Source organism: Halichondria panicea, chromosome 3 (genome assembly GCF_963675165.1).
Source record: "Halichondria panicea chromosome 3, odHalPani1.1, whole genome shotgun sequence".
NCBI classification, from domain to species: Eukaryota; Metazoa; Porifera; class Demospongiae; order Suberitida; family Halichondriidae; genus Halichondria; species Halichondria panicea.
In genome coordinates this window covers 4,662,969-4,681,899 of record NC_087379.1, presented here as the reverse complement: position 1 = coordinate 4,681,899, position 18,931 = coordinate 4,662,969, and the positions used below count along the sequence as shown (strand labels likewise).

General features: G+C 40.3%; 1 protein-coding gene across 4 annotated transcripts; it reads right to left on the bottom strand.

Annotated features, from left to right (window-relative positions):
* Positions 1 to 27: 27 nt before the first annotated feature.
* Positions 28 to 18,917, bottom strand: LOC135333739 (uncharacterized). Of its 4 annotated transcripts, XM_064528768.1 has the most exons (7): positions 18,865 to 18,917; positions 18,737 to 18,772; positions 18,600 to 18,662; positions 18,304 to 18,386; positions 18,017 to 18,153; positions 11,167 to 11,233; positions 28 to 284 (listed from the first exon to the last, which is right to left on the bottom strand). In XM_064528768.1, the coding sequence occupies exons 3-7, from the start codon at positions 18,614 to 18,616 to the stop codon at positions 133 to 135; spliced, it is 456 nt and encodes a 151-aa protein (XP_064384838.1). In that variant the 5' UTR covers positions 18,617 to 18,662; positions 18,737 to 18,772; positions 18,865 to 18,917; the 3' UTR covers positions 28 to 132. The 4 variants fall into 4 exon arrangements, 3 of the variants coding, with proteins under 3 accessions (XP_064384838.1, XP_064384839.1, XP_064384837.1); XM_064528769.1 differs by lacking the exon at positions 18,737 to 18,772 and having other exon boundaries at positions 18,865 to 18,901; XM_064528767.1 differs by having other exon boundaries at positions 18,737 to 18,877.
* Positions 18,918 to 18,931: the final 14 nt, after the last annotated feature.

Here is an 18,931-nt window from a genome sequence, read left to right as displayed (position 1 = left end):
AATGCAGTATGTGGGTGTTCAACAAAGTTCCTCATTTGCAACACTACTAAAATGTTACAGTTGTACACAAAAAACAAAGACTACCTGCGAGTGATGGCAATGGGATGGCAACGTCAGAAAGGCTAAGCATGGCTAAACATGCCACAAGCATGGCAAAACATTTATTAGTTTGTTGCATAGTGTTGTATCTTTCTCTGGCTTGTCTTTGGTAGCAGGGTCCACCAGCCTTCCCTGTGCAAGCCGGGAGTTCAGTACCCACAGAGGAGCCAGGATGGCGAAATAGGCTGTGTGGGGGGTAGAATAGGTAGTTAGATGCCTACTTAAGTGAAATGCAGTGTCAAATAACTGTGGGGGGTAATCATGTAATGCGTTACTCAGATTCTTTAAATGACTTGGTTAATTCGATTGCGTGATCTAGTACACAGTCTATTCACAAGAGACATCTCTATAGAGTGATATGTTATGTTGTGGTATTATAGTTCATGCTCCCAAGAATCAATCGTACACAAACTTTGAACAATCTACAGAGATGATGAACAAGGTACATGTACCAGGCTTTTGAATGAATAAATGATAGACTATTGAATCAACATGTGTGATCTTGTAAGCTCACTTGGTTCAGAAGTTGCTAACACTCTTTCAAAGCACAGACAAGATGGAATAATACCATCCATTTACAAACGAAAAGTGAGCGTAATACATTAGATCAGGCAGACATACACACAGACCCCAACTTTTTTTAGAAGCTCTGAAATTAGTGTTAATTCTACCCACAAACAGCAGTCAAAGCCATTTAGAGCAAATATAGAGGCTACCACTTCAGGGAGGGGGGCATTACGCATCCTATGGTTTCTGCATGCTTAATTAGCTTAGTGAATACTTTAGACAGTGACATGTAAGTATAATTATATATAGCCAATAGTTAGAATGGTTCACTGTGTGGACTATCATCAGAAATGTAGGCAAACATCTAATTAAGCCACATGTGAAATATGTGCATTTAGTGGTTCTAACAGAGACGAAGCACTTTCTTTTCACTATAGGCCCATCTGGATGTTTACAAGACGCCATTATGGAGGCATTGTTTCCCAGTGTAAGATCGGGTCCCACTAATGGCCTGATTTAATTAGCAAAAACACCACACAGAACACTTGCTTGCTAACAGTATAATAGCAATTCTTACAGCATGTATTTGCCGAGGAAATGTTCTTGCACCCAATCAAGAAACACTGCACCAACTCAACAGCTACAAATATGGTGAATTCCATCAGCACAAAGGCATACGTACAAATGATACGTATAGTACAAGGTAATAGTACAAGCCTGAGTGTTTGCCAATGTTGCATAAAACACTGTCAATACAAGCTTCTTAGGCAGTGTCAAGCTTTATGCTAGCAATAAACATGCAAGTACAGTGTAACTAGTCACATGCAGACAGACAAACAGAATATTATGTACGCTATTTATAATACGTATCTTTGATCGCATCTTTGATCCTAATTAATAATTAAGTCAAAGTGACAATAATAACTGTGGTACTGTGGTAAACTGGTAGCTAGTCTAGACCACAAACAAAGCGTGTAGAACGAGAGCTGTATTCAGTATATATACGTGTAGGGCAAGCAAGGGTTCAGTATCGAGAAATAGAGCGAACTTTCTCTTATGTACACTCGACGCACTTAATTGTGCAAAACAAACCAGTGATGGTAACCAGGGACACGCTACAGTTGTTAGTTCGGACTGCATGGTTATAAGCTTTGATATCAGAGAAAGTAGTGATTGCCAAGAGAAATGTATACTTCATTAATCAGTGCCTGATTGAATTACTATTGTATAGGTATTACCTTCGAATGAAATTACTGTAATTTTGATTACAGAGGTCCTTCAAAATGAACAAATTTGACAATCAGAGAAATTCCATTTAACCACAAGACAGATTGAGCAGCTCAGTAGACTTAAACAATAGGAGATAAATAAAAATAGGAGATAAATTACGACTAAACATCTGAGGCCTGCCAAATATTATGTACACTTACACATGTGGATCCAATGCGTTAATTAATTATAGTCAACAAGTAAGAGGGTAACCAATTACCAGCACGCTACACCATACAGACAGTTAAGCAATCCAATAGACCATAATGTCACAGTATGTACGTACGTTATGCAAACCTTGTAGGGAGAATGTTGACACATAGCTTAGATGTGTAATCAGCTAGGGTGAGCTACTGACATTAAGGAAAGTGTACTGCAAACAAGCCTACCAGTGTTTACCAATTAGCTATGCCCTTTACTGAGAGAGTGGTTCTCGCCTTGAGAGAAGAGTGGTTGTCACCTCAAGGCAGAGTCCTTATCTGAATCACAGCCCATAGTGAGAGCCAGTTGTAGCCACAAAGTAATTAAATTACTTTAATGGGTGTCACAGTATGCAATCTATTATAGCTGACAACCTTTGGGTATCGATTAGCCTTAGCAGCAAACATGGAGTGGGGTCTATTCAAGAGAAAAGTGAGGAAGAAACACCAGTTTTCTATAAGGACAGTAGTTTAAATTCACTTGAATCTAACATCATAGAGATATTGTGCATGAGCGACTAAACTATCAACGAGTGTGTGTATTGGTTTATAAGTGGTTTCAAATTCAGAAAGCATTCCTCTATAACAGACATTTTTTGCAGTGAGATCTAAGGGATGGAAACCTTTTCAATACAATTGCCGACCACTATTTTAGAATAATTATGACATATCTCAGTTATTGCCTCGGGCTGTACTACATATATACGTACAAATAATGTACCTACATGATTGTACATATAAGTGTTTAAGTGCCCATGCATGTATAATTGAATGAGCTAGGCCACAAGAAGTGTTCTAGGTAGGCGACACCCCAACACAGGACTGCCAGCTGTTGCTAGGCCACACCGATTGTATAGCTCTTTCCGATTGGATCCCCACAAAAAGAGTAATATGAATGAAGAACCTACGTACGTATGAGTTCAGAAGATCTAATCATTAATTGTGATATTACACACACACAAGTGCTGCATTTTTGTTAAAATCAACACTGATTGTTAACGTTTTAATAGTGAGGAGCTAACGTATACATGTAAATTGCAATGCTATTAAATTTTAATTCCCTCCAGTTTCCTGAAACCGTCCAAGGATTCTGACAGAGGATCTGCTACTATGGATTCTGGTGTGTGGGAGAGCTTTAGTAGAAGCTCATCTTGAAGTTCTTCACCAAACACCTTACAAGTGTCCCAACATCGGATACCAGAGGGTTTAATTTGAATTTCAAATCATAATTACAGTAGAACCTCGATTATCCGGACACCTTGGTTCCAGAAGCAGGCCGGATAAGTGAATATGCCGGATAATCGAATAGATAACCACGCCTTGATCCACCCACTTTATTGATAAACAGCAGTGCCACATGGTTGTCTGCGCATGCGCAGAAGATAAGCAGGCATGTCTCCATGGTAACAGCTGCAACCCTCGTGCTCGTTTGAGGGACACGCCCATTTTCTGATCTGATAACAATAAAACTGCCAAGCCGGATAATCGAGGTTCCGGATAATGGAGGGCCGGATAATCGAGGTTCTACTGTATACTGTACATTATTTTTTCAGTTACCACTAGCTATAAACAACAAAATATAAGACAGGACTGTACGGATGTATATGCATAATATGACATCACGTTCACAAACTCATAGTAATTAGTGTCATATCAAGCTCTATAAGAATGGACTTCTGTGAAAGGGGCACATGTGCAGCATTGAATGAACTCATAATGCAAGCACCAGCAAAAACAATACATCAGTGATGAAGTGTATATAGCCTACACAAGGGATGCCAGAAACCTTATAGTCTGCTGGTGCATCTATTGCCAAGTAACCGACAAACCCTTCACACACTGTACTAAGCTTTAAGTAGACCACGTACGCGTATTTACCTTATTAGAGGGCTAAACCCTGTAATGCTACACGCTTATATACTGAACACCATGTAAATAGTAGTGCGTTTCTACATAATTCATGTAGCCCCACTAAATGTTTAGTTCCAAGTGCTTCACAAAAAATATAGAACACTACAGGGGTGGTACATCATTAATCATGAATTCACAGCTATAGATTAAGGCTAACGTTAGGTTTCACGCTAATGTATGGAGTTAAGGAAAAACGTACATATACATGTACATGTCATGTAGTGCTGCTGAGGAAGATATCCCATGTGTCGTACTTAAACACTTCATCGCTTGTGTAGGGATACTCTGATTTGACCACACCCAACACTTTTTAAGCCCCAGCACCAGCTGAATAATTCCTATTTGACGCCTGACACGTTTTCGTCTGTGCTTTGGCCCTATGGGAATAATGCTGTAACAGTGAATGTTTTGAGGAACGTATTAAATTGTGTGTTTAGCTAGGGACAAGATAGTACAGGCAAAGATTGCCCCAGGTGTTCCCTGGATGTTGACCTCAAGGGTCGGTGTCCCCAAGGGTCGTGGTGCCTCAAGGGTCGTGGTGCCCTCATTGGCTGCCCAGTTTACACAGGAGATAAGCAGAGTGGCCACAAGATTGGTAGCATGTGGTTGCCCTAGTGACAGGCAGACTAGTGGTACTACCAATGAAGTCCTACTTTGTTGCCCCTAAGAACTGAGTCTTGAAATCCTTTTTAAATTAATAAGAGTAGACACTAAATTTTAGCATCCTCCAACAATTACGCACCCTATACAGTCTTGTCGAAATTAAATCAGCACAGGTTGTACACAACCAGTAAATACATAATTATAACCATGCAGGAACAATAACGATGATTACGGAAAGGTTGATATGTGAGCAGGAACTGATTTAAAAATTAACGAAGTAAGGAGGTACAGTTTAAGATGATGCCGGTAGCCAAGGAAAGTGCTTTGCTAACAACAACTAACATAGGCCAAACTGGATGTGCATAACGTCAGTACATGGTTTGCCACATACCAAGCATGCTCCGATATTAACGGACATCAGCTGTCGTATCAAAATATTGTTTGCCAGTAGTTTTATTGATCGTATTTAGTCTTGACGACAAATTATGAACTAGTAAGTTAATCGAGTCAAAACTGATCCTGCATTCTTCCTAACATTCCAGACAGGGGACAATAAGACACTATAATTATAATAATTATCAGTGAACGTACATCAGCCAACTAAAAGAGTAATTAAATGACAGCAATCAAAGTTACGTATAACCATTCGCACAAACAGAAACGTTGACTACTGAGTAAAGTTATTGGTGTGGCAATTGCGGTATGTACTATATACTAAAGAGGATCATGTACGTATGCCTACAAGCTAACATACATGTAGTCTACATATTGTACATAATCATAGCAGCTATGTAGCAATTGTGGTATGTACTACATACTAAAGAGGATCATGTACCGTATGCCTACAAGCTGACATACATGTAGTCTACATGTACATATAGCAGCTATGTAGCAATTGTGGTATGTACTACATACTAAAGAGGATCATGTACCGTATGCCTACAAGCTGACATACATGTAGTCTACATGTACATATAGCAGCTATGTAGCAATTGTGGTATGTACTACATACTAAAGAGGATCATGTACCGTATGCCTACAAGCTGACATACATGTAGTCTACATGTACATATAGCAGCTATGTAGCGATGCCTACAAGCTGACATAGCAGTTGTGGTATGTACTACATACTAAAGAGGATCATGTACGTATGCCTACAAGCTGACATACATGTGCATGTACATATAGCAGCTAGCCTACGTACCTGCTTATAGAGGGTACTAGCACTAATATGCTCTGTACGTGGGTATATGGTACATACCAAAGGTCTCCCCACGACCATTAACCTGGCTGATAATGATTGTAACACACGTACTAATACAGGTACTGCCTTAATGCAAATTCGGTGCAATCAGTTTCTTAGACGTAAATAACACCCAAATCATAGAATAGAAACCACTTAAACCTCAGCCGAAAACCAATCTCTAAGTGAAGTGCTGTGATTACACACTTTAATTTAGGGCACCTATACAACCCTTTTCACCTTGCACTTACAGTAAGCTAAAAGCATAATGCTTGACTAATTGACCTCAAGTGTGTTTGAATAGTGTACAGAGTCTACAGTGTGGTCCCACTGTGTACACTGTAAGTGGTTGACTTACATTTTCTCTAGTAATGAGGTTTGTATTTCAAGTGAGTGAGGTGAAATGGGTACAGTAAATCAACACACTTTACTTCACTTGAAGGCTGTGGTTGAATCAGCTGTTCTGACTTGTTGATAACTCGACCACAAGCTGCCTAGACAAGGGAGTGGATTGCTGCAGGCCAATTACCTACTGCTCCCTATAGAGGTACAGCCATCTTCCCAGGCAACTTAAGAAACTATAATACAAAATTAAATTTGGCGAACAATAAGTTAAAAATATTAATACGTAGGAAGTTGTGGAAACATGCAGTCTTTCAATTAGACTGTGCAAGTACCTCGTAATGGTATGCCTACATGTACGTATAGTCATACTTATGTTCACACTGCAAATTACCACACAAACTGTGAGGACAAATGCAATTAACGTATTGAATACACACCTAAAGTGTTGATAATAGCTTCCCCAACAGCAGACACAATTATTGGAAGTATAATACTCAAACCATGAGGCATTATTGTGGGGCAATACACAGGCAGTCTGATTTCTCCACCTCGTGCACTCATAGGAATTAAAAATGGAAGGCATTGGGAACAATAGCATACTGAAACTCATAAGATGATCTGCACAAAGATCTGCACAACTATAAATACAACATGCAACAAAATTGAACAAGACACAGGTGACCACATGAAATGCTCAGATTACCACTTTTTCATGGAAGTGGGTAGGTGACTACAACAATGAAAGCTTTCCAAATAGAAAGCGTGGTTATCTGTACAATGAAGCCAGCTTGTTGACAAAGCAAACAGGCAGTGGTTATATTCATAGCAGATAAGTTTGCCTCAATCTCGAAACAACAAGCATCTATGTACATATGTACAGTATATACGCAGCCTACTACAGACTCCATTGTGTGAACAGGATCTTAAATGGACAACTGGGATGGATAATTGAAGTCATAATGACTCATTGTTAGAACCACTTAGTAAAGTAAACTGCCACTCACAGGAGTAGGATTACACACACTAGCCATAAACGACAGCCCCTATTGTAGTCTTCGATAGTAAGTTGTGGGCTAATCCCTAGAGGGGGTATAATGGTTCAAAGGTGGCCAATATCAGAGTAGACTGCAGACATTCACCCACTGGTTAGTACAATTAAGCGACTAGATATTCATTGCACATTTATACAGACACACCTCATGCAATTGTTCAGCATAAGCATCAATCGTTACGCATGAGGGACACTCTTCCTTTACACTCTCTACTCTGACAGTAGGTCCAGCTGGTTGAGTAGGAGGTCAAACCACATCACACCAACCAGAACTTTCATTATTCAGTCCAGGCCAGCCTACTAGCTACCACAGTACCACACACAACAATGCTTGTTACTGCTCCCAATTAAAACAATCATTATACATATATCATGATATGTATACATGTATATTGTACACACACACGTTAATGTACAGTGTACATGTAGGTTCCCCTAAATTAAAGCCACTCTTCCAGCTTAAAGTAAATCAGTGCAATAATGAAATTGGTACATACATGTATTATTAGTGCACAGAAGATCGTACAAAAAAAAGCAAATTAACTGAGATCCATTGACCGTGACTGACGTATCAAGAATTAGATAGTACTTAACACATACAACCAGGTCAGTCGTCATGCGTCATGCGGAATGCAACCAATTATAAACCAATTAAGTAGCACAGTCTACACACGCTACCACAGGAGCCGAGTACACAACAAACCAACCCACACCAAGCACATGCGCTCAATAGTGGTGGGCCCACACATAGACTAAGCACTGCTAAATCGCATCTTATATCCCACAAATATTCCAACGGACCACTACAGCAGGTTGCCGTGCACAGATACCCTACTGGTGGAGCAGGCTACTTCCACTTGAAGGCACTGTAATTGAATTATTAAGCATTGTGACCATATGCTGCTGGCAGTCTCTAAGTTACAGTGGAAGGATGGATTGTGGGGGCTGTAATTAAGTTATGGGGGTTAGCATAAATGGGAGGTGCGTGAACACTACGCACAGCTATGGCTACAATGTATATGCATGATCCTTCAAATTCGGGTTTTAAAAATTAAGAGCACAATCTACAGGTGAACATGCGCACAAAGTGGTTTTCTACGATGTAAGTACAATATGTACATGCAGCTACATGTATAAGTGTTAGGATGCATAAAGATAATGGAACGGTAATGGTTGGGCTGGGTAAATTCTTGTGCAGGCCACAGACAGGATGGTACTTGTATATATGGGGTGTAGCTGGATCATATTCTGTGTATATACATATAACGGATGTATGCTACACTTCATTCTTGGAAGCTGTAGTGTGTGTGTTTATAGCGTGTTTATTACTAGAAACTGAGCATACAAGAAATACTATTCTGGACACGGAATGAGTCAGAAGTGATTTTCAATGAGAACCACTAGCTCAAACAATGTAATGGGACAACAAAACGTTGTTGCTAGGCAAAACACACTTAGTACACACAACCCACAGCTGTGCCTGTATAAACTACTCTACCACAGAGCTTAATTGTAACTCCCTGAGGCAATAAACCATGAGAAAAGAAGGCCGATTAATTAAGAGTAAAGCCATTCAAGGGCACCATTAGGGAAGTGTTTCATGTTGTGTGTGTTGTGTGTGTGTGCTCTTCTATAATGTTTACCTACAGCTGGAATATGAAACTGATGGCACATAAAAGCTACCGCCCAGTATCATTAGTGGTAAAAATACAGTAGTTAGCTACCTTAAGGAAAAGGAGGGTGGTTTAAGAACACACAAGTCAAGAACTAAAGCACACAGATAACATATAATAACATTCGTATACTATAGTAAACAAACAATGCTCATACTGAGTTAATCAGTGCCCCATGTACTCAAGGCTGCAGTTGCATGCATTAAAAGTGAGACACACTGTAAGCCAATAGCTCCATTAAAATTGCAGTAATTGTTATATCCATTACTGCTGCCTATTGTTTCACATTCCACTACACCCATGTATCTACTTACTCAGTATAATGGGGCCTTTTAACGGTAGGCCCTCCGTAGTGAGTTTCCATAACGAACAAGTACTTAAGGACAAAATGAGGGCAGTTAGCACCATATGCACTAACCTAACCAGATTAACGGGTTTGTCTCTAAGATACACCATTAAGTACACGGCTCACAATCTATGTTTGTCCCTACAAAGAAATGGAACCATAACGCATGGCACACGAGCACACTACCAATTTGTACCAAATTTGCACTTGCGAACATACACATGTACTAAACCATTTACTGGATGTACAGTATATGCACATCTCTAATACTCCTGTACACACACTACAATACACCAAGTCAGGCACTATACACACACAAGTACACTGTGGACTTACTAACTTTATTAGGGCTATAGCAACGAGTTGTACAATGTATGTATGTGCTACATACATGTAGGCATGGCAGTGGAACTGGTAGTGTGTTAGTAGAAAGGATTTCCAGTGGGACTCACAACTAGCCAGAAGGTTGTACTCTTGTGGGCAGAGTACTATCAACCACCTACAATGGATTACTATTTCTCAAGATGAATCTCAGGAAACCAAGCAATCATCCATTTTATATAAATATGTCAATGTGATGAGGGTTACAGAGAATAGTTTACCTTTTTACAGAAAGGGGTGGAAGGATTTGATACAGCAGCACAACAAGAGGGGTGGTTGATTTGCAATGAGATTATCAGAACACAAAACAATAGAACACATACACCGCAGATTATAATCCAATTAAAAGAATGGACAGGAGCATCTGTTCAGATCCACCCAGTTGATATTAGTGGTCGTGGTTTAGGAGCCAATACTGTACATGTAGTTCAGCCATTGGGGCCCCAACCAACCAGTCCACAGACAACAACGAAATACTATTACAGCTAGTAATAAAATTAATCGAGAGGCTAGTGAGGAGCTGCACACTACACACAAAACAGTGATCAAAACAGTGAGCAATAATTATCTAGGACCATAATCTCTCAGTGTGGAGCACATTCCCACACAGTTACTGCTAGTCACACTATACTAGTGGACAAAAGTGGTCTACAAAATTACATGTACCACAACTACCAACACACTGTCCACAGCTACTCAAGCAGGACATCAGACACAGTAATTACCAATCTGATGGTTTAAGCTCTACTAAACATTGCCACTGTTATCACAGCATAGACTCAGACAACACCACATATCAGCTGTTTCTTTACCATAAATTACAAGGACTTAGGTGACCTCCTTGACATCAGTAGGTAAAGCCTTAATTGTTAGTTTCTCATCAAGTTGGATCCAAAACATTGGGGAGGGGGAGGGGCATTTAAACTTTACCCCATGCGTGCGCAGCAGGGGTAGAGTGATTGGTGTGTGTGTGGACACAAAAATGAGCTGTTTGAGCGAACTAGACACTTTCATGGACTGCTTTAATGGCTAATGAAACAGTGGCTAATGAGACAGTAGTTTGAAGACGCCAAAAAACACTTGTTTTCTGATCGATCTAATCGTTGCTTTCTAGATTCACGATTCACAATCATTCCCCATAATGTTAAGGTCATTACGGTAAAAGCTTTATAATCTGTTTTCCGCTGTGCGATGAAGCTCAACGCACAGGGTGAATGCTCTATGAGCATCTTATTTTCATGACAGTGATGTTCTAGCTATCAATGTACACTGAAGGTAAGCTATGCATGAACTTTATACAACTAATCACTTGACAAAATCTTGAACAGTCAGCAATAAAAATCGAAGGCACGGTGTGGGGCGATGATGAGAAACTAACAATTAAATTTGATTGGCCTAACATACATGTAATAGGCAATGTAATGGCTTCTACTGCCTGGCACTTACATTATCGAAATGACAGCCAGGTCATAACCATAACGCACAAGGGACACATGCTGAACATAAGGACCACAGTACACGTACAGTAAACGACTAACCAATAGAGAAGAGAGTTCCAATAACAGTGAGAAGGGAGATGATGTACACACTGAGAACCTCTTCATTCTGTAAGAAGGAAGGCAATTTTAATGGTGTACAGATGAAGTTCATGTAGCCAGATTTTAAATTACCATAATACCTTGATTTAAGACGATACTGCTAATAATTACAAATTAAGCCAGAGGTCACTTATCTTGGAGGCCAAAAATTACGCTGAAGAAGTCCTGGTGTCGTATATTTTAAGGGTCACCTTTCATTGGAGGTGGCTCTACATGTACTTAATTAATAGCTTAGCTAGATTTCAGGCTTAAAAACAGAATCGAGGACAGGTGTAACAACATTTGACCTCCCACCTAAAAACAATACTTGTAAACTCAAGCTGTTGCTAGGCAAACATTTCCAAGCTCGAGGGTGTCGCATACTGTATACAAATGTAGTGCGAAATTTTCGAGGCATTTGAAAATGCCTCTCATTGATGCATTTTTGGTCAATGACGTTGCGTTTTACGTTAGCTATAAGGTCCTAATTTTCGTAAAGGATTGCTAACCCTCGAAAACAGCGACAATTTTGTACTATACGTACGGTATTTGGAGAGTTGCATCAAATCTAGGTATTACAGTTACCTACACAACCTGGCTAGTAATGAGTTCTATGCATAGTGAAGGGCATACAGTGATTTTATATTGTACAAAAACAAAAGTTACTTGGACATCAGAGAACATCTACAAATTAATTACATAGCATAGGAACAATGTACGTACATACACGGTGAAATAAAAATTTAATGTATATAGACTTGGGACTTGTGTGTACAGTAGACGCTCACTATCCCGGCTCTCTAAAGTACGGCCACCTCGATATACTGGCCATTTGGTTTGGCATGGATTGCTAGCTAGATGTTTACTGCACAAAACTTGCCCTGAAATGCGGCCACTGGCTATTCCGTATACTAGCAGTACTGGCTGCCCCAAACTAGGTTTTCAATGTAAAATTTTACATTTATTACGGCCGGATATGACGTTTTGGGTGTGGTTTGGCAGAGATTAAAGAGCAGAATGATTCCATGATTCAGTATCCTCGAAATAGAAACGTAAAATTAGTTATTTGATTCGAGGTAAGGTCGTTTTTTAGCCCTGGGTATTTCAGAAGCCACCTTGCTATTCCGGCCAAGCTGCACTGTCCCAAAGGTGGCCGGATTAACGAGAGTCTACTGTACATTGTAAATGTCAACCTAAATACGTCTTCTATTCCACATGCAGCAAATACAATGCTGGCTTTTATGTGCCTATTAGACCACAAGTAGAGCATGGATGGAATAGGAGCCAAAAACAGTGTAGAACTCAGGACTGGAGGATTGAAATCTTGGTAAAGATGGCCACAAGTGAAAGTGGAAAGTGCAAAGCAGTAATGAGATGGTAAAGATCATCGCATACCCAACATAAACAAGTATACTTGTAAGACATTGCAAAGTCAATATTGCAGCTAGGAGTTAAAGCTTATAGCAGGCTACTCTTTACTATAATCAATGCTTTACTATAATCAGGAGTGCTATAATCAATGGTGGTGGTTTGCCCAATGCTATACAATGTGCTAGGAAAATGTTGGCAGAGATACAATCATTGCTCTTGTACTAGCCTCGATATCATGAGCGGCTTGTTCTAGAGGTCGCCACACAGCTGGCTTTGAGACTTGTATCTCTGCTTCTGAGCAAAATTGGCAAAAATAAAATTTGACTCCCCCTGAAAAATAACGTTTTAAACTGACAGACACTAAAAACTTGGCTTGAAGTAGTCTATAAGAGAAGTTTCCAATTAGTGACCTTAATTACATGTAGCTAAGGTCAAGTGGTTCCAGACTCCTCTGGCTAAGCCTCCATGGGTCCATGGGCGTGCTTTAGATACATTTTCACCAAGAAGAAGTTGCATCTGCAGCAAAAGACGTCGAATGCACAACACTTGGACCTAGGAAGCTCCTGAGCATCTGTAAGAGATGGCTTATTGCTTAACTAGCTCTTCAACAACTACAAAATCCGGCGTAGTCTTGTTCTTTTTGCAGTATGCAACGTGGATTGAATTGTTGCTAGGGGGAGGTCCTTTATAGTGCTTCAGTCACGTGGTATAAGTCAAATATCTACCACATGCACCTACTCAGAGGATATGTACTCCAGAGGAGGTACGATAGGCGCGGTACGATAGGCGCGGTACGATAGGTGCGGTACGGTGCAGCTCAACCAATTAGCCTTTGATTGAGCAATAATTATCCACCAACGTCGTATGTTTTTGCTGAGGTTAATTGCTTGAGCTGCACCGCGCCTGTCGGACCTCCTCCGTATGCACCCCATATATCCTCGTAGGTGTGGTGTATCCTATACAAAGCACGGGGGCGTAACCTGAGGGCTGAGGGACCACCCCCCAGCCTAAGCTTCTCGGTTCTGCATGTACGGCAAAGAACGGCTTGCTACATTAGCGAACACTTTTGATACACAAGATCGAGTCTACAGAATGGGTAATAAAAATTTTGAACATGGCTGTATATATAAATGTACTTTATACCCTCAGCTTATAATGATTTACTGGGAACTATGAAATTATGACTTATAATCCCCTACTAAACACACTCAAGTGGTTCTAGCATTATAATCATAATTATATCTAGAGTCTTATAGTTCTTACATGTATGTTCTATGTCTCAGAAGAGGAACAAAGCTAGTGCAACTATCAGCATCACACTGATCACACCACTGGTCTTGACTCCCCCATTTGTTTCACTGGTCTTGACTCCCCCATTTGTTTCACTGGTCTTGATTCCCCCATTTGGTTCACTGGTGGTAACATCCTCATTGTTAATCTCGGGCAGCAACAAAGGGTTCTCACACATACCAGGAGGAGCAACATTGCATTTTGACCAGAAACTGTTAGTGAAGTATCGAAGTAATTCTTCTGAACCTGATATTGGAGCAATTTTAGTGGTAGTACCATTGAAGAGACTGTTGATACAGCATCCAAACACACTATGAAGTGTAATCAGAGAAGCTTTGCATGAGAAAGAACAAGCGTTGCCAGAGACTAAACTTTGTGCACAGTTTTGGACCAGGGTACTTATCCTGCCTTGGGAAGTTTTTAGAGCGCAGAAATCTCCATTGAAATTGACGCTGCATGCTTCAACATGGATCTTGGCTACTCCTTCACAGCCAGTAGTGTTAGCAAGTGTTTTGACTGTTATTCCTGATGTATTCAGCATGCATCGGCGAGAGAAAAGGATTCGACTGGTTTCGGCTTTTGTGCAGAATCGGGATGTAACGGTGGAGTTGTAGTCTGGAATAGGGCACAGTTCACCTGTGCTCACACCACAAACTGACCAGAGTGCCCCGTCAAAGTTTGTTCGGCTGTCAACAAACAAATTTGTCCAGTGACCAGAACAACAGCCTAGTTGGTCTCGAATACGGGTGATTGAGTTTCGACAGCTGGATGAGCAAGATGAAAACGATCGACAATTTGAAAATGCTTCTTTAAAGAACTGTTTACTTATGTCCAATCCCTGGCTGCAGTATAGACCATTCTCATTGACTCCACAAGCAAACTGAGCCTGGTTAGCGGTGTCTTGCTGCTGGCATTCCAGTGCCAGAGTGTATAGGTCCTCCTGAAGGCCAGTCTCACAAGCAACCCTACTAGCTATTGTTTGACATTGATTGAACTCTTCAGTGGATAGTCGTCTGAGATTTACGGATCTCCTGGCTCGAGTGTCGGTAGTTTTCATGGTTGATGCTAGTTGTGCAGCCTTGTTGATTGTGGAGATAGCTGTATCTGTTGGAGACATGGCAATCTCTGCGTGGGAAAAGCCTAACAAGAACAGAAGTGATGAGAGACAGATGACCTGCATTTTTTGTAGTGCTGGATTGGAATGAATCTATAATTTGAAGAAGTCCTTTTATACTCGTGGACTCCTGACTCCACTTGAAAGCTCATGAATATTGTTGGTGTATATAATTATGCACGTAATGCATGCACTTGTATGGTATGATGTGGCCTTTTGAGTATAATTATAATCTCATTCTATATATAGAGTACTGTGAGATGGCACACAAGATTTCAGGAAAAAATTTAAGAATTTATACATGCAAATAAAGTCACCGGGTATCTATTATAATAGTAATGAACTATATAGATGTGAATTTTGTTACCAGTAGTTTTCAGGATTGGCCTAAAAAGCACCAAAAGCACAATGTCAATCAGCAAAATAATGATTAACCGCAATTCACAATTAAGCTATGCTACTAATCGGCTCCCTTTTGTAAATCTCACAGTAAAATTTAGTCACGACAACTTGTTTACCAGTGAAAAAACTTGCTCGAAATATTGCAGGCTCTTGGCCAATCCCCAATCCTAGTTTGTACCTATATCTGAAGCTAACAATGGCCGATTTCGATTAAAAGCCTCAGATAAGAAAAAAGCTGCAGAACCTAATTAATGCTATGTACAACAAACCTATTCATTAGTTATTGTAGGCTCCGATATACCTTAGCTGCTAGCTTCATATGTGTATACATGTACAAGTAAGTACGTACATGTACATGCACTGACTTATTGTGAATGGTGTATATCGTATGTTCTAATTTTTCGGATAGTAAAAAAAACAACAAATTGTCTGCATATAATTGGAACAGATTATTACAGCACACGTGAGATGTCCGGACTAATTAGAACAGGCATGCAGCTGCATGCGAGCTAGCTCAAGTTTAATAGTACATGCATGCAGTGTGCGACTGCTTGTGGGCAGAAAAAATATGTTGATATGGTCATAGGTATCTATATAGGTTAAGTATCAATGCCAGAGGACATCCTCTCTTCTGCCTGAGTTAAGCGCATGTAACATTAAGCAGAAATATCTTGGGTTTAACCTACTTTTTGAGACTAGTTACTCAACTTCACACTCTAGCTGATCTTGACTACAGGCGTGGCTAGTTTAAAAGCTCAATAAAGCCAGAGCACTCATAGATAACTGTGCGATGTGTATGGTATAATGTAGGGTATAAGGGGTAGGAATGTCGCATGTTCTATTATACACTAACCCAGGTCGCATTGAAAAACTGTGTCAACAAAAGTGCCAAGTCAGCAAACAACTTGGTGCAAGTGATCGTGTCCAACCTCCTCTGTGCTACTGATACAACACTAAATCAGTTAGCAGTGCATGGTGGCATATATTCCTGTGTACCTATTGGGGCCCCAACCACAGTGCACAGCTGCATAAATCGACTTTTTTCAAAATACACAGCACTCCAGTGCAGCCAGGAGTAATTTCATTTTCAGTCTACATGTATACATGCTGTGTTGCTCACTAATTATACTATCTTGTGTGCATAATCAAAGCTGCATAAATCGATTGTTTAGCACTATCAAATATAGTCAGTGCAGGTGTAACTAGAGCACTGAGGTGCTAACCCTCGGCTGTTGACATGAATATAAAAACCAGAGGAGTAAAGAAGCAACAACGTACAATATACCGGTAAAGGATCACTTCAGCTGCAAACAATTATGTAGATATACCTTGAATAAAGGTCGCGTGTAGAGCTAGGTAACGTGCAAGTTCCTCTTAGCTCACTTTTATACGACAATGAAGCTTTAACATCGAAATCTGCCACTAATAACTTGTTTTGTGGAGGATATATCCGTGCTGTAAACACAGTGCTATGGCATCCAGGTGAGTAGACTCACATATCACAAATAAACAGACAAACAAACCAAATGACTACTATAAACCTGTGGCCGCTCATGCGCCTTGGGAAATTACCCGATTAGCGCATTTGAAACACAATACCGTATAGCGTGTATATTTCGAGGGCATAAATGTTCGCGGTTTTCGCTGATTAAGCATGTACTGCAAACATTTATACCCACAAATTTAATATCGCATGCATGCATGCTGCAGAAAGGCTGCGCTATTCCGCGAAAATTAAATCCGTGAACTAACTGTCATTCCGCAAAAGTTTATACACTCAAATCAAAATACCGTATTTACTTGATTAAACGCCCGGGCGTTTATTTCACATCAAGTCTTTAGAGGGGGCGTTTAATCTAGGAGGGCGTTTATTGTTATGTCTACTCCAAAACTCTTGCACAGCAGCAGTTATTGTGCTCTTCTTGGGCCGCTGTCTCAGCTTAAATCTATTTCTCAGCTTAAATTTAAGTCATAGGAGTGCCTTCTGTGTCGGTATCTCTCTCTCTGCCATCGATGCATCATAAAAAGTATTATTATTCTATGCTGCCATGCTTGCAACTGGGATCCATGTGCTATTTCAGCTCCACCCACAGTGCCACGCCCCATATATGGGCGTTTATTGACAAAGACGGAGCTTTTACCCTGGGCGTTTATTCAAGGAGGGCATTTAATCAAGTAAATACGGTATATCCGGTATGGACTTTTTAAAATACACAGCACTATACTACATAGTTTTGCCTCGAATCTAATGACTACTTTTAAGTTAAGCGGTATGTCTCGAGGATAATAAATTATTATTCTCTGTATTCGAGTGTAATCAATTTCTACACTCACAACATCATATCTGGACATATATGCGTGTAAAAGTACATTAAAAATCTCATTTGGGGTTGTCAAAACCGAATAATTAACAGAATAGCGAGGTGGGCGTATTTCAGGAGGAGTTAAATGACCGTTATAATTATTGAGGTGAGCGTAATTCAGAGAGCCGAATTAGCAAGAGTCCACTGTATATAATTCATGCACTCCTGATACCAATTAGCTGATTGAAACAAATGGAGAGGTAGAGTTGTGTAAGTATTGACTGCTGTAAAGTGATGATGATGATACTAGACTGCACATACAGTGTAGTACCTGTGCACAGGAGCCAGGTAGGAAGAAGGTGACCAGGAACCCCAACCCAAACGGCAGGTCCATCAGGCCATAGAGATGGAATGACCACTTCACCAACTCAGGCACTGGCTCCATTGTCACAAACAGCAGGCACAATCCTAGCCAGAAACGGAGGCAGTGGTTATAAAGAGCTGTAAATACCTTCAACACGCTATTATAAATGGGACTACCAGCCTCTTGACCCTGCTTATGGCAGGATCTAGAAAAATGATGTCAATTAAAGTGCTTGAATAGACATCCCTTCTCACCTAGCATTACTACGGAGAGCATCACCTGGACAACCAGCAGAGCATGGACGGGATAGAGGCAGAACCGAGTGTAGAACTCAGGGCTAGAGAAATCAAGCAGTGGTAAGGCATGCATGCACATACATGTAGAGAAAGTTATACCACAGTGAGTACCTGTAGCTAGCTAAGCCAGTCATGTCAGTAAAGGAATGGTGAAGATATGGTAAAGAGTATCACATACACAAAACACAAACAATTACAGGTTCAGCAAGGGAATTTCCCATTTTACAAGTTTGTAAAATAAGGCGTCAACTCACAGGACGATGAGATACATGTGTGGAACCAGAGTACCAACACTCAGCAATAGCAACAGGAACACCCTACATAAATAGTGCATGTGACACACTACTGTACTGTACTGGTAGATAGAGATATATGTAACTTATCTACTTACAGAGGACATTTCCGTGTACGATACTTTGGGCAAAGCCTGGAAACATGATAGACTTGATGCAACCAAAAATAGTGCCACATTGTTGCTCTAGTTAGCTAAAATATTATAAATTATAGTACTCTTCTCACCTTCAGTTTTATGTTGCCATGGCCCATGATCGTCAATTATACTAGCTACTTTTACTCTGACTCTGTT

Coding starts and splice junctions, on each gene's coding strand:
- LOC135333739 (XM_064528767.1), bottom strand. CDS start 18,816: ATGTGGCACTATTTTTGGTTGCATCAAGTCTATCATGTTTCCAGGCTT. Junction 18,154..18,303: donor GCTCTCCGTAGTAATGCTAG/GTGAGAAGGGAT, acceptor GTTTCTGGCTAG/GATTGTGCCTGCTGTTTGTG. Junction 285..11,166: donor TGGAACTCTCTTCTCTATTG/GTTAGTCGTTTA, acceptor CCCCCCACACAG/CCTATTTCGCCATCCTGGCT.